Source organism: Eulemur rufifrons, chromosome 21 (genome assembly GCF_041146395.1).
Source record: "Eulemur rufifrons isolate Redbay chromosome 21, OSU_ERuf_1, whole genome shotgun sequence".
NCBI lineage: Eukaryota > Metazoa > Chordata > Mammalia > Primates > Lemuridae > Eulemur > Eulemur rufifrons.
In genome coordinates, this window is record NC_091003.1 from 7,609,016 (window position 1) to 7,624,740 (window position 15,725).

Here is a 15,725-nt window from a genome sequence, read left to right on the forward strand (position 1 = left end):
CTGTAATCCTAGCACTTTGGGAGGCTGAGGTGAGAGGATCACTTGAGCCAGGAGTTTGAGACCAGCCTGAGCAATGTAGTGAGATCCTGTCTCTACACAGTATAGAAAAATTCGCTGGGCATGGTGGTACATGCCTGTAGTCCCAGCTACTTGGGAGGCCAAGGCAGGGGGACTACCTTAGCTCAGGAGGCTGAGGTTGCAGTGAGCTATGATGACACCACTGCACTCTAGCATGTTTAAAAACAAAAGCTTGGGATGGCAAAGAGAGTGTATCAATAAAGTTTTACTAGTAGTAGTGAAAAGCTAAGAAGTTGTTATTGTTTGTCATATTTAATACTGACATCTTCTTAAATATTCTGAATCCAAAATTCTACCAGAAATATAACATTATTACATTATTCATTTAATATATTGATGTTTTAAATATCAACTTTGTGCAAAGCAGTGTGTTATGGAAAATATAAAGGTAAATAAGATACAAATCCAGACTTCCAGGAGCTTAAAATATAGTAAGAAAAATGGCTTCAATACCAAAAACTCAAATGATCTGCACACAGCAATAATCTAGCTACACAGAGTGGCATTCAAACAGGATTTGGAAGAAACTGTAAAACTTGAGCAAGTGTTGGAGGAAAGAGAAAGCAGAAGGAAGAACACTCATTTATGTAACCATTTATCTTTCATCTAGCTGATCATGGCACTCTAGCCTGGGCAACAGAGTGAGACTGTCTCAAAAAAAAAAAAAAAAAAAAAAAAAGAATTACACTCATCTAGAAAAATATTTTAAGGAAAACGTTTTCTACAAATACTTAAAGAAGATTTCTGGAAATAATAGCTGCCAATTATCAAAGTGCTTTTGATGTATAAGGCCCTAATGCTAAGAATTTTCTTAACATAAACTTTGAGGTAAGAAGCAGTAGTATTCTCATTCTGCGGATGAAGAAACTGAGGCTTTAAAAGTTGTCACTCACGGCCAGGCGCGGTGGCTCACGCCTGTAATTCTAGCACTCTGGGAGGCCGAGGCAGGTGGATCGCTCGAGGTCAGGAGTTCGAGACCAGCCTGAGCAAGAGCGAGACCCCCGTCTCTACTAAAAATAGAAAGAAATTATCTGGCCAACTAAAATATATATAGAAAAAAATTAGCCGGGCATGGTGGTGCATGCCTGCAGTCCCAGCTACTCGGGAGGCTGAGGCAGTAGGATCCCTTAAGCCCAGGAGTTAGAGGTTGCTGTGAGCTAGGCTGACGCCACAGCACTCACTCTAGCCTGGGCAACAAAGTGAGACTCTGTCTCAAAAAAAAAGAAAAAAAAGTTGTCACTCCCTAAGATTACAGGGTTATCATGTGGTAATGCCAACATTCAAACTAAACAGTCTGGCTTGAGAGTTCTCACTCTTAACCACTGCAGTAACCTAACCAGGGAGCTGGTTAGCGGAAGAACAGGGAAAGATAATTTGAAAAATTAATTTGATATCAAGGGAGCTGTTTGATCAATTCAGACATAGAAAAGAGAGCATATATTTAGTGCTAAAGAGAATAGCATAGGTCTTTGAGATTAGGCAATGGTTTCTTACATATGACACCGAAATCACAAGCAGCAAAAGACAAAAATAGGTAAATAAACTGGTCATCTTCAAAATTAAAAAAATTTGTGCTTCAAAGGATCCCATCAAGAAGGTGAAAAGCCAGGCCTGGTGGCTCAGTCTTGTAATCCCCGTAGTTGGGAGGTCAAGACAAGAGGACTGCTTGAAGCCAGTACAAAAATTTTTTTAATTTAAAAATTAAAGATGAAAAGACAACCCACAGAATGGGAGAAAATATTTGTAAACCATGTATCTGATAAGGCACTCGTATGTAGAATATTTAAAGAATTCTTACAACTCAGTTATAAAAGATAAATTTTACAATGGGCAAAGCTTTTAATAAAAGACTCAATTTTAAAATGGGCAAAGCTTTTAAGCAGAAATTTCTCAAAAAAATATACAAATGACCAATAGCACATAAAAAAATGTTTACCATCATAGCCATCAGAGAAATACAAATCAAAATCACAATGAGATACTATGTCATATCCACTAGGATGACTACAATCCAAAAGATAGATGACAGTAAATATTGGTGAAGATGTGGAGAAACAGAAACCCTCCTACACTGCTGATGAGAATGTAAAATAGTGCAGCTACTTTGGCAGTTCCTCAACAGGTTAAGCATATAATTACCGTATTACTCAGCCCGTAGGAGGAGACATAAAAACATATCTACATAAAAACTTGGATACAAATGTTCATAGCAGCATTATTCATAAAAAAGTAGAAATAATCCAAATGTCCAAGAACTAGCAAATGGATAAATATAGTACTTCCACATAATCACCAATAAAAAGGAAAGTACTGAGATATGCTACAACATGGATAAACCCTGAAAACATTACGCAAAGTAAAAAGAAGACAGTCAACAAAGACCACATATTGTATGATGCCATTCATATGACATGTCCAAAGTAGACAAATCTATAGAGATAGAAAGTAGATTAGTGGTTGCCTGAGGCTAGGAGGGTAGTTTGGGAAAGAATGGGGAATGACTATTAATGGGCATGGGGTTTGTCCTTTTTGGGGTGAGAAAAATGTTCTAAAATTTGATAGTGATGATGGTTGCACAACTCAGTAAATATACTAAAAACCACTGAACTGTATTCTTTAAAAGGATGATTAGTATAGTATGTGAAGCATATCTCAATAAAGCTATTGCCAAAAAATGAAGTTTGGGATAAAAGGAAGGAAGGAAATGTCCCATTGTTGGGACATCACTACATTCGTGGTGTAAGAATTAATGGATAGTATGTTTCTGTCTTGCCTACTGAAAATAATACTCAGAACATAAAGTATAAAATAAACATTGTTAAGAGGGAATTGAAGATAAAGATTGTAAGAGAGTACCTGACTGCTCTAAATAAATCTCCCACTCGTGGCCTGAATAAATTATACTCCAGAATTTTGATAAAACTTGCAGGTTAACCCAATAAACGACTGAAAGAAATCTGACAGTTCATGCAAAAATGGGAAACTTGCCAGAAAACTAGTGATAATTAGAATATTTATTTTTATAAGGAGAAAAGATGGTGAAATCTGCAAGATCTAAGTCAGGGATCGTGGCATTGGTCCCAAACAAGATTCTAGAATGAATTATCCAAAAGATACAGTAGGATCAAGATCCTGAAGCATGTCTTCAAAAAATTGTAACAGATAAAACATGGCTTTATCAGTATGATCCTGAAGACACAATCAAAGCAAATGGCTACCAAGAGGTGGAAGTGGTACAAGGTAAAAGTTCACTGGTCAAGAACAAAGGTCATGGCAAAAGTTTTTTGGAACACTCAAGGCATTCTGAAGTTGTCTTTCTGGAGGGCCAAAGAATAATAATATCTGTTTATTATGAGAATGTTTTGAGAAAGTTAGCCAAACCTTTAAAGCAGAAAAATGCCCAGGAAAGCTTCACATAGGGTCTTTCTCCACTATAATACTCCTGTATTCCTCTCATCAAATGAGCAACTTTGCAAGTGTTTCAATGGGAAATCATTAGGCATCCATCTTACAGTCCTGATTTGGTTCCTTCTGACTTCTTTTTGCTTCCTAATCTTAAAACTCTGCAAAGGGCACCCATTTTCTTCAGTTAATAATGTAAAAAAGACTGCATTGACATGGTTAAATCCCCAGTTATTTAGGGATGGACTAAATGGCAGGTATCATCAGTTACAAAAGTTTATATTTTTTATTTTTATCTTTACTGAGCACCTCCTAGGTGCCAGACACTGTTCTAGGTACTTAGAGATATACCATAGCAAACAAAACAGACAAAAAAAAAAAAAAAAAAACCAGCCCTCATGGGAAATAGATAATAAATCAGCAAATTACATAGTATGTAACAACTTGAAAAGTACTATGGAGAAAAAAATTACAGAGGGAGGGGAAATGGAAAGCAAAGAAGTATCAGGGAGAAGCAATTTTTAAAAGGATGATCAGGATAGGCCTTGGTAGAAGGCTGACATTTGAGCAAACACTTGAGGGAAGCGAAGGAGTCAGCCATGTGGGTATCTTGAAGAAAAACGTTTTAGAGGGAGAAAGTCAGTGCAAAGACCTTGAGGCAGGAACATGCTGATGTGTACCAGGCGTAGCAAAGAGGTCAGTGAAACTGCAGCCTCACTGGCTTAATGATGTTAGGAGAAAAATGGGGAGTGTATATATTAATTGCCTTAGCAGACCATGCCACTGTTCTTCCTCCTCACTCCCGTTGCGAAATTGAGTCGTGTGGACACTCACGTAACATGCCCCTTCCACTTCACCTCCATCCAATATTCAGGGTGAGCCTTTTGGTTTTCCACATCAGTGTCGACTGTGGGTTTTTGTAACTTCTGAAATATGGCAGAACTATACCTAGTTTATTTTGTAGATTATTGTCAGGGTCCTAAAGCCAAGAATCTAATCGTATCGTAAGGGAACTGACTAGGACCAGGGCACTATTAAAAGAAAGTATTCAAGCAATCACTTTTGCAATACGTAGCAGAAGTGCCAGTATTTCCTCTCCCTCTCCAACCAATCCACTTCCTTCACTTCTTTCAAAACCTACTTCTAAACTACACATGACTAGAAAGCAACCACCTTAGTGCACAGCCACTTGCCTCTTCTATTATTTGTTTGTGTAACTCACTTAATTTAAATATTAGGGCAAACTCAAAATAAATTTTTCTGAAATTCCCCCCAAACACATATGCACTTTGGTCTCTTTCTCTCAAAATCTCTATCAAATCAAACAGGTTGTCCAAGATTGGATCCTGTTATCTTTGATGACCACTTTATATTCACACACATTTACCGGACAAGTACAATGGTTAATTATGGCACTGAGTCCCTCGTCATGCTATATTCTCTTACCCTGGTATCCATTTGTTCATCAAGTCTTGTGAATTCTACCCTACAGAAGTTTCAACGCTACCGTTACATCCTATTGCCAGACCTTAACCTCTCCCACCTAGACTATTTCAACAGACCCTTAAGTGGCCTCCCGGCCTTCAGCCTTCTCCCTTCCAACCAATTCCCTTCATTCCTGAGTGATGTTTTCACACACGAACCTGAGATCACTTCTTTGATCTCTACGTCCTAAAAGGGAAAAAAAAAACCTGACATCACTCTCCTGGTTAAAGCCTCTGGTGGCTCCAAACCCTTTAAGCTTAGTGAGTCCCTTTAGAATCTGCCTCAGATTTATCTCAACCAGTTCCCCAGCATGTCTGCGTACGCTTTTCCCGTTAGAAATAGCTTGTTTCCCTTTGCCTCATGAATGCCCCCTCTTCTGTCAAGATCCAGGTATGAAATCATCTCCTGTAACTTTCTCTGACCCTGCTGAGCAGGACCGACTCTCCATTTGTGTTTTCACAATACGCTAATATAGTCTTATTTTATAGCAATTACACTGTCCTGGCTACATTGTTACTCCGATGTCTCCTCCTCCCCTGACCTGGCGAGTTCCTTCAGCACACAACTGTCTCACTTATCTCTGCTCTGTACTCTCACAGGCAGAGCCAGGATCTGGCATAAACTACGCACTGAACAAGTATCTGTCGAATAGAATCAGGTTTTTTTTTTGTTTGTTTTTTAGTCTTCTGGAGCCCAGAGCATAGCCGGGCAGACACTCAGCTTTCAGCAAAGCTGACCGCTCACCTCAGAGCAGGCCTGAGTGGGCCCCGACGGCCACACTAACAGCCGAGTCTGGCCGAGCAGCCCAGGTGAGCAATGGAACAGCTGACTGACTAAGGGGAGTGGCAGAGTCTGACGGACTAGGGTCAGTGGCTGGACTTGACCAACAGGCTAACCGAGGGTAGCAGCGGGTCCCAACCGACTACCTGATGGACCAAAGGTAGGAAGAAATGATGGCTGGCCGGTCACCTCCGAAGAGGAAAGACAGCAAAGCAATTCCTGCCGCGACGCCATTCACGCGCTTCGCGCCTCTCCTCACGCAGAGGAGGACGGGAACTGGGCTGGCCTGCTGCGAGCCTCGCCGAGTGCGCGTGCGCAGCAGTTCCATTCTCCACCCCCCCACGTGGCCCCGCCCTCACCCTGGGCGGTGTGAGCTTCGCCCAGTGCGCGTGCGCGGAAGTCTCATTTCCCTGCCCCTCACGCGGCCCCCTCCCCCGCCCGGTTTTCGCCCTAGGACGGCGTGAGTCTCTCTGGGTGTCCACGTGCGCGCGCGCGAGTCGGTCCTCACAGTCACGTGACCCTTGCCTCTGGGTTGTTAACTACAGGTTTCCTACCTCCAGCTCCCGAAATCCGGCGTTATGGCTGCCGCCGTCCCCTGCGCTGCTTCTGTCTCTCCCCTGCTTTTCCTTCTGGGCCTCCTGCTCCTCTGTGCTCCACACGGCGGCAGCGGCCTGCACACCAAGGGCGCCCTTCCCCTGGATACAATCACTTTTTACAAGGTAAGGGGGGCGGCGGACATCGCGCGCAGGTGTAGCCAGGGCTCCCGTGGGCGACGCTGACACCGAGGGCTGGCGAGAGGTGGTTTGTAGTAACGATCTCGAGGCTTCCCACCATCCTGTAGGCCTGGTGGACTCTGAGCCAGGGGCATATCGTGACCACGGGGGCAGGCACGCTCCGGCGGTCCCGGCGCACCCTTGCTTTTGCAGCATTTATACTTCCTCTTTTGCAAAGATGCAGCTGAGGGAACTAGATGCACCCTTCTCTACTTGTGAGAAGGGGGCGGTTCCGGGGGGAATATTCAACTCTAGCGTCTCAAGTGAGAACCGGAGGGCGGTGCGAGGTCGACGCCACCCGGCTTCCCGGCTGTGGTACGGGAGTGGGGATAGAGGGGAGAACTCGGCGCCTTAGCATGCATTTCTGTGCCCCTCTTCCTGAGTGTGGATTGCAGCCTGCTTTGCAGTATGCAAACAATGACCAGGTATCAGGCATCTCCTTGAAAAGTGCAAGCCTTAAGAATAAGGTTCGGCTCAACCACTCTTTAAGGAAAATCCTGGATCTGGGAACGAAATGAATAAAATCAGATTAAGGCATGGAAGAATTTGCCACTATTTCCTCCACGAATTTGGGATCCTGGCCTAGGTAAATGGACGGTTGGAAATGTTGAAGGCTGAATGCAGCACCGCAGTCCCAATCCGTTCTTGCGCCTGTCTTCACCCGCTAGTAGTTCTTAATTTTCTTTAGGAGATGGGCAAGCTAAGTGTTGCCAGAGACCCAGTCGTTTTATTTTCTTGGTTTGTACCTATTTTAGGGAAGTGAAACCTAGAACTGGAGCTCTAAACCTGTCACGAGTGGTCGAATCTTCCTGTTTTCAAGCGTTCCCTGATCGTGGACTTGGCACTTGTAGCTCATTCAAGGCAAAGTTTCAGGAATTTAAAAGTGTAGGAATAGCTGCTTTGTTGGTCGTCAGGCACACCCCACGGCACCCTATGCTCTATTGGCAAATTGACGCCGCTACCTTCCCCATCTCCATTGGGAATTGGGTAACATCACACACCAAGTGTGACTCAGAGGGAAACTATGCACCATAAAGTTAACAGCGTTTCTTACTAAGACCACCCTGGCCTAGGCTAACATTACAGTAGCTTTCTCACTGGTCTCCCTTCTTTCACTCTTGAGCCTCCACACCCTAACCTAAGTCCTACAGGATCTGACTCCTTGCTTCCCTCTCCTCCCTTCTACCCCTTCTCCGCCTCTGTCCTTTGAATGTTCCTAGCTCATTAATTACTACCGTAGGGAGTTTGCACTAGCTATTCCTTGTGATTGAAATATTCTTTGCCTAATCTTTGAAAGGCTGGTTACTTCTCATCATTCAGGTTTAGGTTAAGTGTTCCCTCCTCAGACTTCCTCCTTGATTTCCCTTCCTTCCAGTCTAAAGTGCCAGTCACAGCCAGATATGGTGGCTCAGGCAGGCTTATAATCCTAGCACTTGGGAGGCTGAGACAGGAGGATCACTTGAGGCCAAGAGTTCAAGACCAGCCTAGGCAACATAACGAGACCCATCTCTACAAAAAAATAGAAAAATAAGCCCAGCACTGTGGCTCAGGCTTCTAGTCCCAGCTACTCGGGAGCCTCAGGCAGGAGGATCGCTTGAGCCCAGGAGTTTGAAGCTGCAGTGAGCTCTGATGATGCCACTGCACTCTAGTCTAGGCAACAGAGTGAGACCCTGTCTCAAAAAATAAATAAAGTGCCATTCACATTACCCGGGTTTATTTCTCTGTAGAGCGCTCATCACTAATTTTTTTTTCTTACCATCTTTCTTTCACACTGCAATATAATATGCTTGTGAATAAGTACCTTGTCTATTTTGTTCCTGATCATCTGCACAGCATAGCAGGTTACCTGTCTCATAGAAGGTGCTCAATAAATAATTTGTTGCATAAATAAACAAATGTTTTCTCCAGTCTCAGTCCAAATCTTATTCTTTCCCATCACCATTAAACAAAAGGGGAGTTTACTAGTGTTTTGTCCAGCAGCCTTGTTTGTGCTTTGCCTTTTAGTGATTTCCAACATCTTTTTGTTTGTTTGTTTCTTGCCCTTCACCATCACTAGATAAGAGGCCCAGTTTTGTTTTCTGCTGTGTTCACTTAGAATGGTGTCTGGCACATGATAGGCCCTTAGTAATGTGTTTTGTTTTGTTTTGTTTTGTTTTTAAAGAGATGGGTTCTCACTATGTTGCCCAGGCTGGCCTCACACTTCTGGCCTCAAGTGATCCTCCTGCCTTGGCTTCCCAAATTATAGGCATGAGCCACCGCATCCAGCCTAGTAACTTTTTACTCAGTGAACAAATGAATAATGAATTTATCTGTACTTTGGAAAACCAAGTTGCCTGACTGTAGTTAATAGTAGAGCTGATTTCTACTCACTGGACACTGAGAGCTGGCAGGAAGTGGATGAGGAACAGAGAGAGACTTCTAAACAAATTAAGATAACAAAAAATTCTTTATGCAAATGTTTGCCATTCAAAACCATTCTGCCTTACCCTGGTAGCTAAGGATAGTGAAAGTAAAAAATTCTATTCCAGTGTTAGACCACTGCATGATTGTTAATATTATTCCATAATGTAAGCGTAGGCCCCTTGAACGTAGGTATCCTGTGTTGTGCTTTTTAAACTTTTTTTCCCCCTTGGACATGTAGCATCTGCTACCAAAGCCTCCACAGTACTGTTCATTCATCATATATTTTCAGAGCATCTGCCAAGCACTGTTGAGTGCTAGGGATAAAGCAGAAAACAGGTCAGACGAGGTCCTTACTCTCATCAGTGTACATTCTAGTGGAGAGGACAGAAAACAAACAAGCAAATAGGGATGATTAATACAGTGAAGAAAATACAGCAGGGTAACAAGACCAGAGTATGATGGAAATGAAGCAATATTAGATGCTCTGATTAGAGGAGTCCTCATTAGGAAGGGATATTTGACCTGAGCCTTGATTGATAAGGACATGCCCAGGAAAAGGGCATTCCAGCCAGCAGAGAGCAAATGAAAAAGCCCTGAGTGGGAGTAAGTTTAGTGTGCTGGACTGAAATAAGGCCAATTGGGCCAGAGGGATGTGATCTGATTTATATTTTAAATCTTGTCTGCTTTTAGGCCCCCAGAGCTCAGACTTTTTGGCATCGGAAGATGATCTGTTCTGGTGGCTTCTCCTCTGTGGTCCTAGGCAGTGTTAAATATTTTTAAAAACCTAAAGCCAAGTGAACATCAATATATAGTAAATGACAAGGACTAACAAAAACGTTCAAGTTTCTTTGCCTGCAGCTGGAATTATGTCAACCTGACATAATTTTTGACAATGATTGCCTGTGGTTAAAAAAACTTGACAGTACTGATTACTTGGGTTGGAGAAACAAAAAAAAATTGAGGAGAGGAGAGGAAGGCAATATTACTGACCCTAACAAGGGTACTTGTTAGATAAAATCTGTACATTGGGAGAAACCACCAAAAGGAAGTCCTTGGGGCCTCAGTAAATTAAACCTAGACTTAGCACATGACCCCTGCAGTTCCACTCCTAGGTTCTAGCCAAAAGAACTGCGTACAGGTGTTCAAACAAAAACGTGCATGTGAATGTTTACAGCAGCACTATTCACTGTAGCCGAAAGGGAGGAAACAGCCCAAATATCCATCAACTGATGAGTGGATAAACAAAGTGCAGTTTGTCCATACAGTAGAATATTTGGTCATAAAGAGGAATGAAGTGCTGATACGTGCTACAACATGAACCAACCTTGAAAACACACTAAGTGAAAGAAGCCTGACACAAAAGGCCACGTGGTGTGTGATTCCATCAGAACAGACAGATCTATAGAGACAGGAAGCTAGGTTAGTGCTTGCTGGGGCTGGGAGGAGGAGGACTGGGGAATGACTGCTTAAAAGGTACAGGGTTTCCTTTTGGGGTGATGAAAATGTTCTGGCATGAGATAGTAGTGATGGTTGTACACCACTGTTAATACACTAAATCGCACTGAATTGTACACTTTAAAATGGTGACTACTATGGGAATTTTACCACAATTAAAACTAATGTCTTGGGCCTGACAGTTTAGGACCTAGAGATCTAGCCAAAGGGAACTGTGTCTAGGGAGAGGATATTGTCCCAAGCCTGGCCTCTCTAGCCAAAGCATCCTCCATGGTGTCAACTCTGTTATAGAGGGTTTTGTTTGTTTTTGTCAAATTTCTGATTCAGTGTTACTGAGAGAATACTTCTGGGATCATGGGCATGGCAGGAGCCAGTGTAGTGTGTGAAGGGTCTCCTTAGCCCTCCTGCAAGGAAGGCTGAAGGAGAAGACCTTAGTATGTCCACAGCTTTGTTTATTCTGGACAGGGTTGTATATATCTGTAATTGATGTGAACAGATACCCAATGGGGTGCCCTGCCCATGGCAGGCACTCACTAAATTATTAGGTGAATTAGTGGGTGAATGAATATTAGTTTGTGAGAGCTTGTCTGCCTTGTGGGCTTGTTTCCACTCTGTTTCTTAAACAGGGGCCCCTTGGGAAGGGGAATTAGCCCTCAAAGGTCCCCAGAACACCCCACTTGCTCAGCTCTATACACCCTCAGGTCATTCCCAAAAGCAAGTTCGTCTTGGTGAAGTTCGACACACAGTACCCCTACGGTGAGAAGCAGGATGAGTTCAAGCGTCTTGCTGAAAACTCGGCCTCCAGCGATGATCTCTTGGTGGCAGAGGTGGGGATCTCAGGTATGGACAAGTCCAGGACAACTGGGGAGGGCAGCGAGGGCGGAAGCCAGGAATTGTTTCCCTACTTGGAGGGGGAATTCTGGCACCTTTTCTTCTGAGCCATCCTCAGAGTATAAGTGGGTTCGTGGCCCCTCAAAGAATCTGGTGCCCACAGTAAGCTTAGCCTGAGCAGATTCTGGGACCACGGAACCTTGCTCTTATAGGTGCTTGAAGGGAAGGGAACCCCTCTTCCTTTTACCCTCCACTCCGTGTGACATTAAACTATAAGAACTTTGAGCTCTCCTTGTAGGGAACACTTGGCAGAGGGGGTGCCATGTTTCCTAGGGGATAACACTGGCAGGTCTTCTGTCTTCATTTTAGCTTTTGTAACCAAAACTATTGGGTTTTGGCTTTACCTCAAATGCACTGGTGCTGCCACTAATCCAAGGGCACCTTTAACCACAGTGACAGCTTTAATAATAATAGTCACCAACATTTAGTGGTTTACAGTGTAAAGATCTGCATACATACTACATTTTTTAAAGAGATGGGGTCTTGCTCTCTTGCCCAGGCTGGAGTGCAGTGGCACAATCATAGCTCACTGCAGCCTCGAACTCCTGGGCTAAAGTGATCCTCTCACCCCAACCTCCCACCATGCCCTGCTAAATTTTTTATTTTTTTTAGAGCTGGGATCTCACTGTATTGGCTAGGCTAGTCTCAAACTCCTGGCTTCAAGAAATCCTCCTGCCTCAGCCTCCTAAGTAGCTGGGATTACAGGCATGAGCCACCATGCCCAGCACACACTGCATTTTTAATCTTCACTTGAACCTTGCCTGAGAAGCAAGGCAAGGTTCCCTTACACTCAAGGAAAAACTGAAGCTCAAGAAGCTTAAATGACTTCTCTCGGATTGCAGGGTATGCAGTGGCTCCTCCAGAACTCCACCTGTATTTAGTCGCAGGCAGTGGACTCTTTCTTACCTGTCTCACTTTTCTCCCAACTGGGATGCCTCCATTCCCTAGTAACCTGGGAACCCACTAGAAAATTTGGTCCTGGGTAAAGATGGCTAGCACACCTCTCCAGGGAAGTCGGGCAATTTTGACTGAACTTCAGGCCAACTGGCTGGTGCTTTTAGAATAATAACAGTAGTAATAGCCAACATTTATCAAATGTTTACTGTGTGCCAGGCCACTGTGCTGAGTGTTCTACACATTTCATCCTTGTGACAATTCCACAAAGGAAGTACTATGGTTTCATTACTCCTATTTTTCAACTGAAAAAACTAATGCCTAGAGAAGTAACTTGCTCAAGATTGCAGAACGGTTCAGTGGCAGAATTAGGATTGGAACCCCAGGTTTCCAGCATTACCAGTTGTTGGTCTTGGCCATTTCTTTTTGGCAAAGTGTAAGAAACCAGTTGTCACAGCATCAGTCCTTGGGACTGCTGTTGCCTGTTAGGAAGGACGTTGGAAATACTAACAGCAGCTACCACATATTAAACACTTCACTCTGCCAGGTCTCATGTACGTATTTCCTCGTTCCCTCCCCTCTCTCACTAAGCCCCAACCAGACCGGCCTTTGTAATTGTTAAGTGCACTGAGTTCCGTCCTGTTTCAGAGCTTACGCACTTGCAGTCCTTTCTGTCTGAGAGACACTCTCCCCAGATCTTCATGTGGCTTGCTCCTTGACATCCAGGTCACCCAGCTGGTGTCATCTCCATAAGGAGGCCTTACCCACTCTGTCACCTTGCCCTATTTATTTTCATCATGGCACTAATAATTTATGTTCATTTGTTTATTATCTCTCTTCTCTTTTTTTTTTTTTTTTTTTTTTGAGACAGAGTCTCGCTCTGTTGCCCGGGCTAAAGTGCTGAGACGTCAGCCTAGCTCACAGCAACCTCAAACTCCTGGGCTCAAGCAATCCTACTGCCTCAGCCTCCCGAGTAGCTGGGACTACAGGCATGCGCCACCATGCCTGGCCAATTTTTTGTATATATTTTAGTTGTTTGGCTAATTTCTTTCTATTTTAGTGGAGACGGGGTCTCGCTCTTGCTCTGGCTGGTCTCGAATTCCTGAGCTCAAACGATCCACCCGCCTCGGCCTCCCAAAGTGCTAGGATTACAGGCGTGAGCCACTGCACCCAGCCTCTCTTCTCACCCTTAGAAGAATATAAGTTCCTTGAGGTCAGAGAGCTTGATACTCTTAATTACAACTAGATCTCCAGCACCCAGAGCAGTATCTGGCACATAGCGGGCATATAATAAATACTCAGAAGAATCCCCATTTTTTCAGATGAAGAAAATGAAGTTCAGAGAGGTTAAATGATTTATCTGATGCCACTTGGCTAAGAAGTGGCAGAGGAGGAATTCAAACCAAGGTCCATCCTTTGAACTATTTATTACATAGCCAAGAAAATTCTTCCCCTCAGGTCAAATGGGCCCCATAGCAATTTCCTGCCCTGAGTTCTTCATGGTCTTGCTCCTCATATCTGGTTTCTGTTCACAGATTATGGTGACAAGTTGAACATGGAGCTGAGTGAGAAGTACAAGCTGGACAAAGAGAGCTATCCAGTCTTCTACCTCTTCCGGGATGGGGACTTTGAGAACCCAGTCCCGTATAGTGGGGCAGTTAAGGTTGGTGCCATTCAGCGCTGGCTAAAGGGGCAAGGGGTCTACCTAGGCATGCCTGGTTGCCTGCCTGCATATGACTCCCTGGCTGGGGAGTTCATCAGGGCCTCTGGCGTGGAGGCCCGCCAGGCCCTCTTGAAGCAGGGGCGTGACAACCTCTCGAGTGTGAAGGAGACCGAGAAGAAGTGGGCCGAGCAGTACCTGAAGATCATGGGGAAGATCTTAGACCAAGGGGAGGACTTCCCGGCATCAGAGATGACCCGGATTGCCAAACTGATAGAGAAGAACAAGATGAGCAGTGGGAAGAAGGAGGAGCTCCAGAAGAGTTTAAACATCCTGACTGCCTTCCAGAAGAAAGGGGCTGAGAAGGAGGAGCTGTAAAAAGGCGCGTTAAGGTTTTCCAGGGTTTGGTTGCGGTGGGGAGGGGAGACTGCTGGCTGTGAGACCCTTGTGGAATATAAGGGGGTGGTGGAAACAGTGGTACTGCACCAGAATTCTAAGCCCTGAGTATGTCTGGACGTTGATGCTGATGTGACCATGCTATAGGCAGTCTGGAGAGAGCTGGAGCACTTACACAGATGGCTAGAGAAGTGCCCCTCAGAAGGAATTGGTGCTATAAAGAGGAGTGTACTACCCAGGTCCTTGACAGGTGTAATTCTAATCCAATTAAAGTTTCGGTGTTTGGGTTAAGTGGACCTGAAGCCATTCAATTTTCTTTTTCAAATTATACTTTGGCCTATGACTTGTTTCCTCTTTGGTTTTTGTTGTTGTTGTTGTTGTTGTTGTTGTTGTTGTCGTTTTGCTTTCCTCTTCGAATCAAAGCTGGTATGGCTGGACTCCACCCTCCTAGGGTAACAGACTGTCCTGGTAACACTGTGGAAACTGGTCCAAGTTCAAGGCATACTTTGCTTTGCTTTGTTATTTTCCAGTGATGTTCAGACTCAATGTGGACTGAGTGGTAAAATGTGTTGCCCAGTTTCTGGTCCTTAAAACTTAGCAACATTGAACCATGCATGGTATAACTATTTTCCATGTTCTGTGACATACGAGGTCCGTCCAGAAAGTATTCAGCCATTGTTATATTACATTGTCATATTACATGACTGGGTAGACCTTGTACGTATAGCAAATTCTTAGTTTTACTGATATAATCTATTTTGACATTGGATTTAGATGGTTAAATGATATAATTCAGTCCAATCTGAAAGTTGAAAAAAAAGATTGTTTTCCATCTAAGTCACTTTGTCTCTGTCTGTTACACAGTAAATATCAACTTCTAGAAAGCAGAGTACAGAGCATTGGGCTTTTTAAATCTTCTCTTAGGAATTATGAGCAGTTACCTGCAATAGTGAGCTTCATGACAGCCCCACTATTTGAAAGTGTCATCAGACTGCAGCTCCGGGAATATATCTAATTATACTCACACAAAGAAATCTAAGTTGAATGGAGTTGGCAAATAAAACCTTGGATTGTTTATTCTATTTTATCCAGATGGTATTTAAAGAATTTAAAGAGTCACTGAAAACAAACTAGAGGAAAATCCACGTGTTGAATTAGATGGAACAAAAAATTGGGGTAGCTTAGGCTAAGAATTCAAACCAACTCGGTAAAAGATGTTCAAACCTAAACATCCACCTGCCTGCAGCCATCATATGTACTCTATAGACAATGAAGAATTATACTTTATATATTTAGTCTAATAATTTCAATATTTCCCCTTTCTCATTATTTCAGTTCTAATTGAAACTTCTGGAAGATCTTTTTGGATGCTTCTTACAGGGAAAATAGCTTTAGCTGTTCTAGTTTTTTCCATCTTCATCATCTAAAGATCACTTCTAAAAGGTAATTCAGTGTTTTATGGACATGAGACTACAACATATGGCAGGTGGGGAAAGGACTCTCAAACT

At 43.5% G+C, this 15,725-nt stretch overlaps 1 protein-coding gene across 2 annotated transcripts; it reads left to right on the forward strand.

Annotated features, from left to right (window-relative positions):
• The first annotated feature begins 6,174 nt into the window (after positions 1-6,174).
• On the forward strand, positions 6,175-14,513 carry ERP29 (endoplasmic reticulum protein 29). 2 transcript variants are annotated; one of them, XM_069497195.1, is made up of 3 exons: positions 6,198-6,464; positions 11,078-11,216; positions 13,697-14,513. In XM_069497195.1, the coding sequence occupies exons 1-3, from the start codon at positions 6,324-6,326 to the stop codon at positions 14,197-14,199; spliced, it is 783 nt and encodes a 260-aa protein (XP_069353296.1). In that variant the 5' UTR covers positions 6,198-6,323; the 3' UTR covers positions 14,200-14,513. The 2 variants fall into 2 exon arrangements, with proteins under 2 accessions (XP_069353297.1, XP_069353296.1); XM_069497196.1 differs by lacking the exon at positions 11,078-11,216 and having other exon boundaries at positions 6,175-6,464.
• Positions 14,514-15,725: the final 1,212 nt, after the last annotated feature.

Bases quoted from the DNA above. Each gene is read 5' to 3' on its own strand.
- ERP29 (XM_069497195.1), top strand. From the start codon at position 6,324: ATGGCTGCCGCCGTCCCCTGCGCTGCTTCTGTCTCTCCCCTGCTTTTC. The intron at 6,465-11,077 runs GTAAGGGGGGCG...ATACACCCTCAG, and splicing joins ATACAATCACTTTTTACAAG to GTCATTCCCAAAAGCAAGTT. The intron at 11,217-13,696 runs GTATGGACAAGT...TTCTGTTCACAG, and splicing joins GGCAGAGGTGGGGATCTCAG to ATTATGGTGACAAGTTGAAC.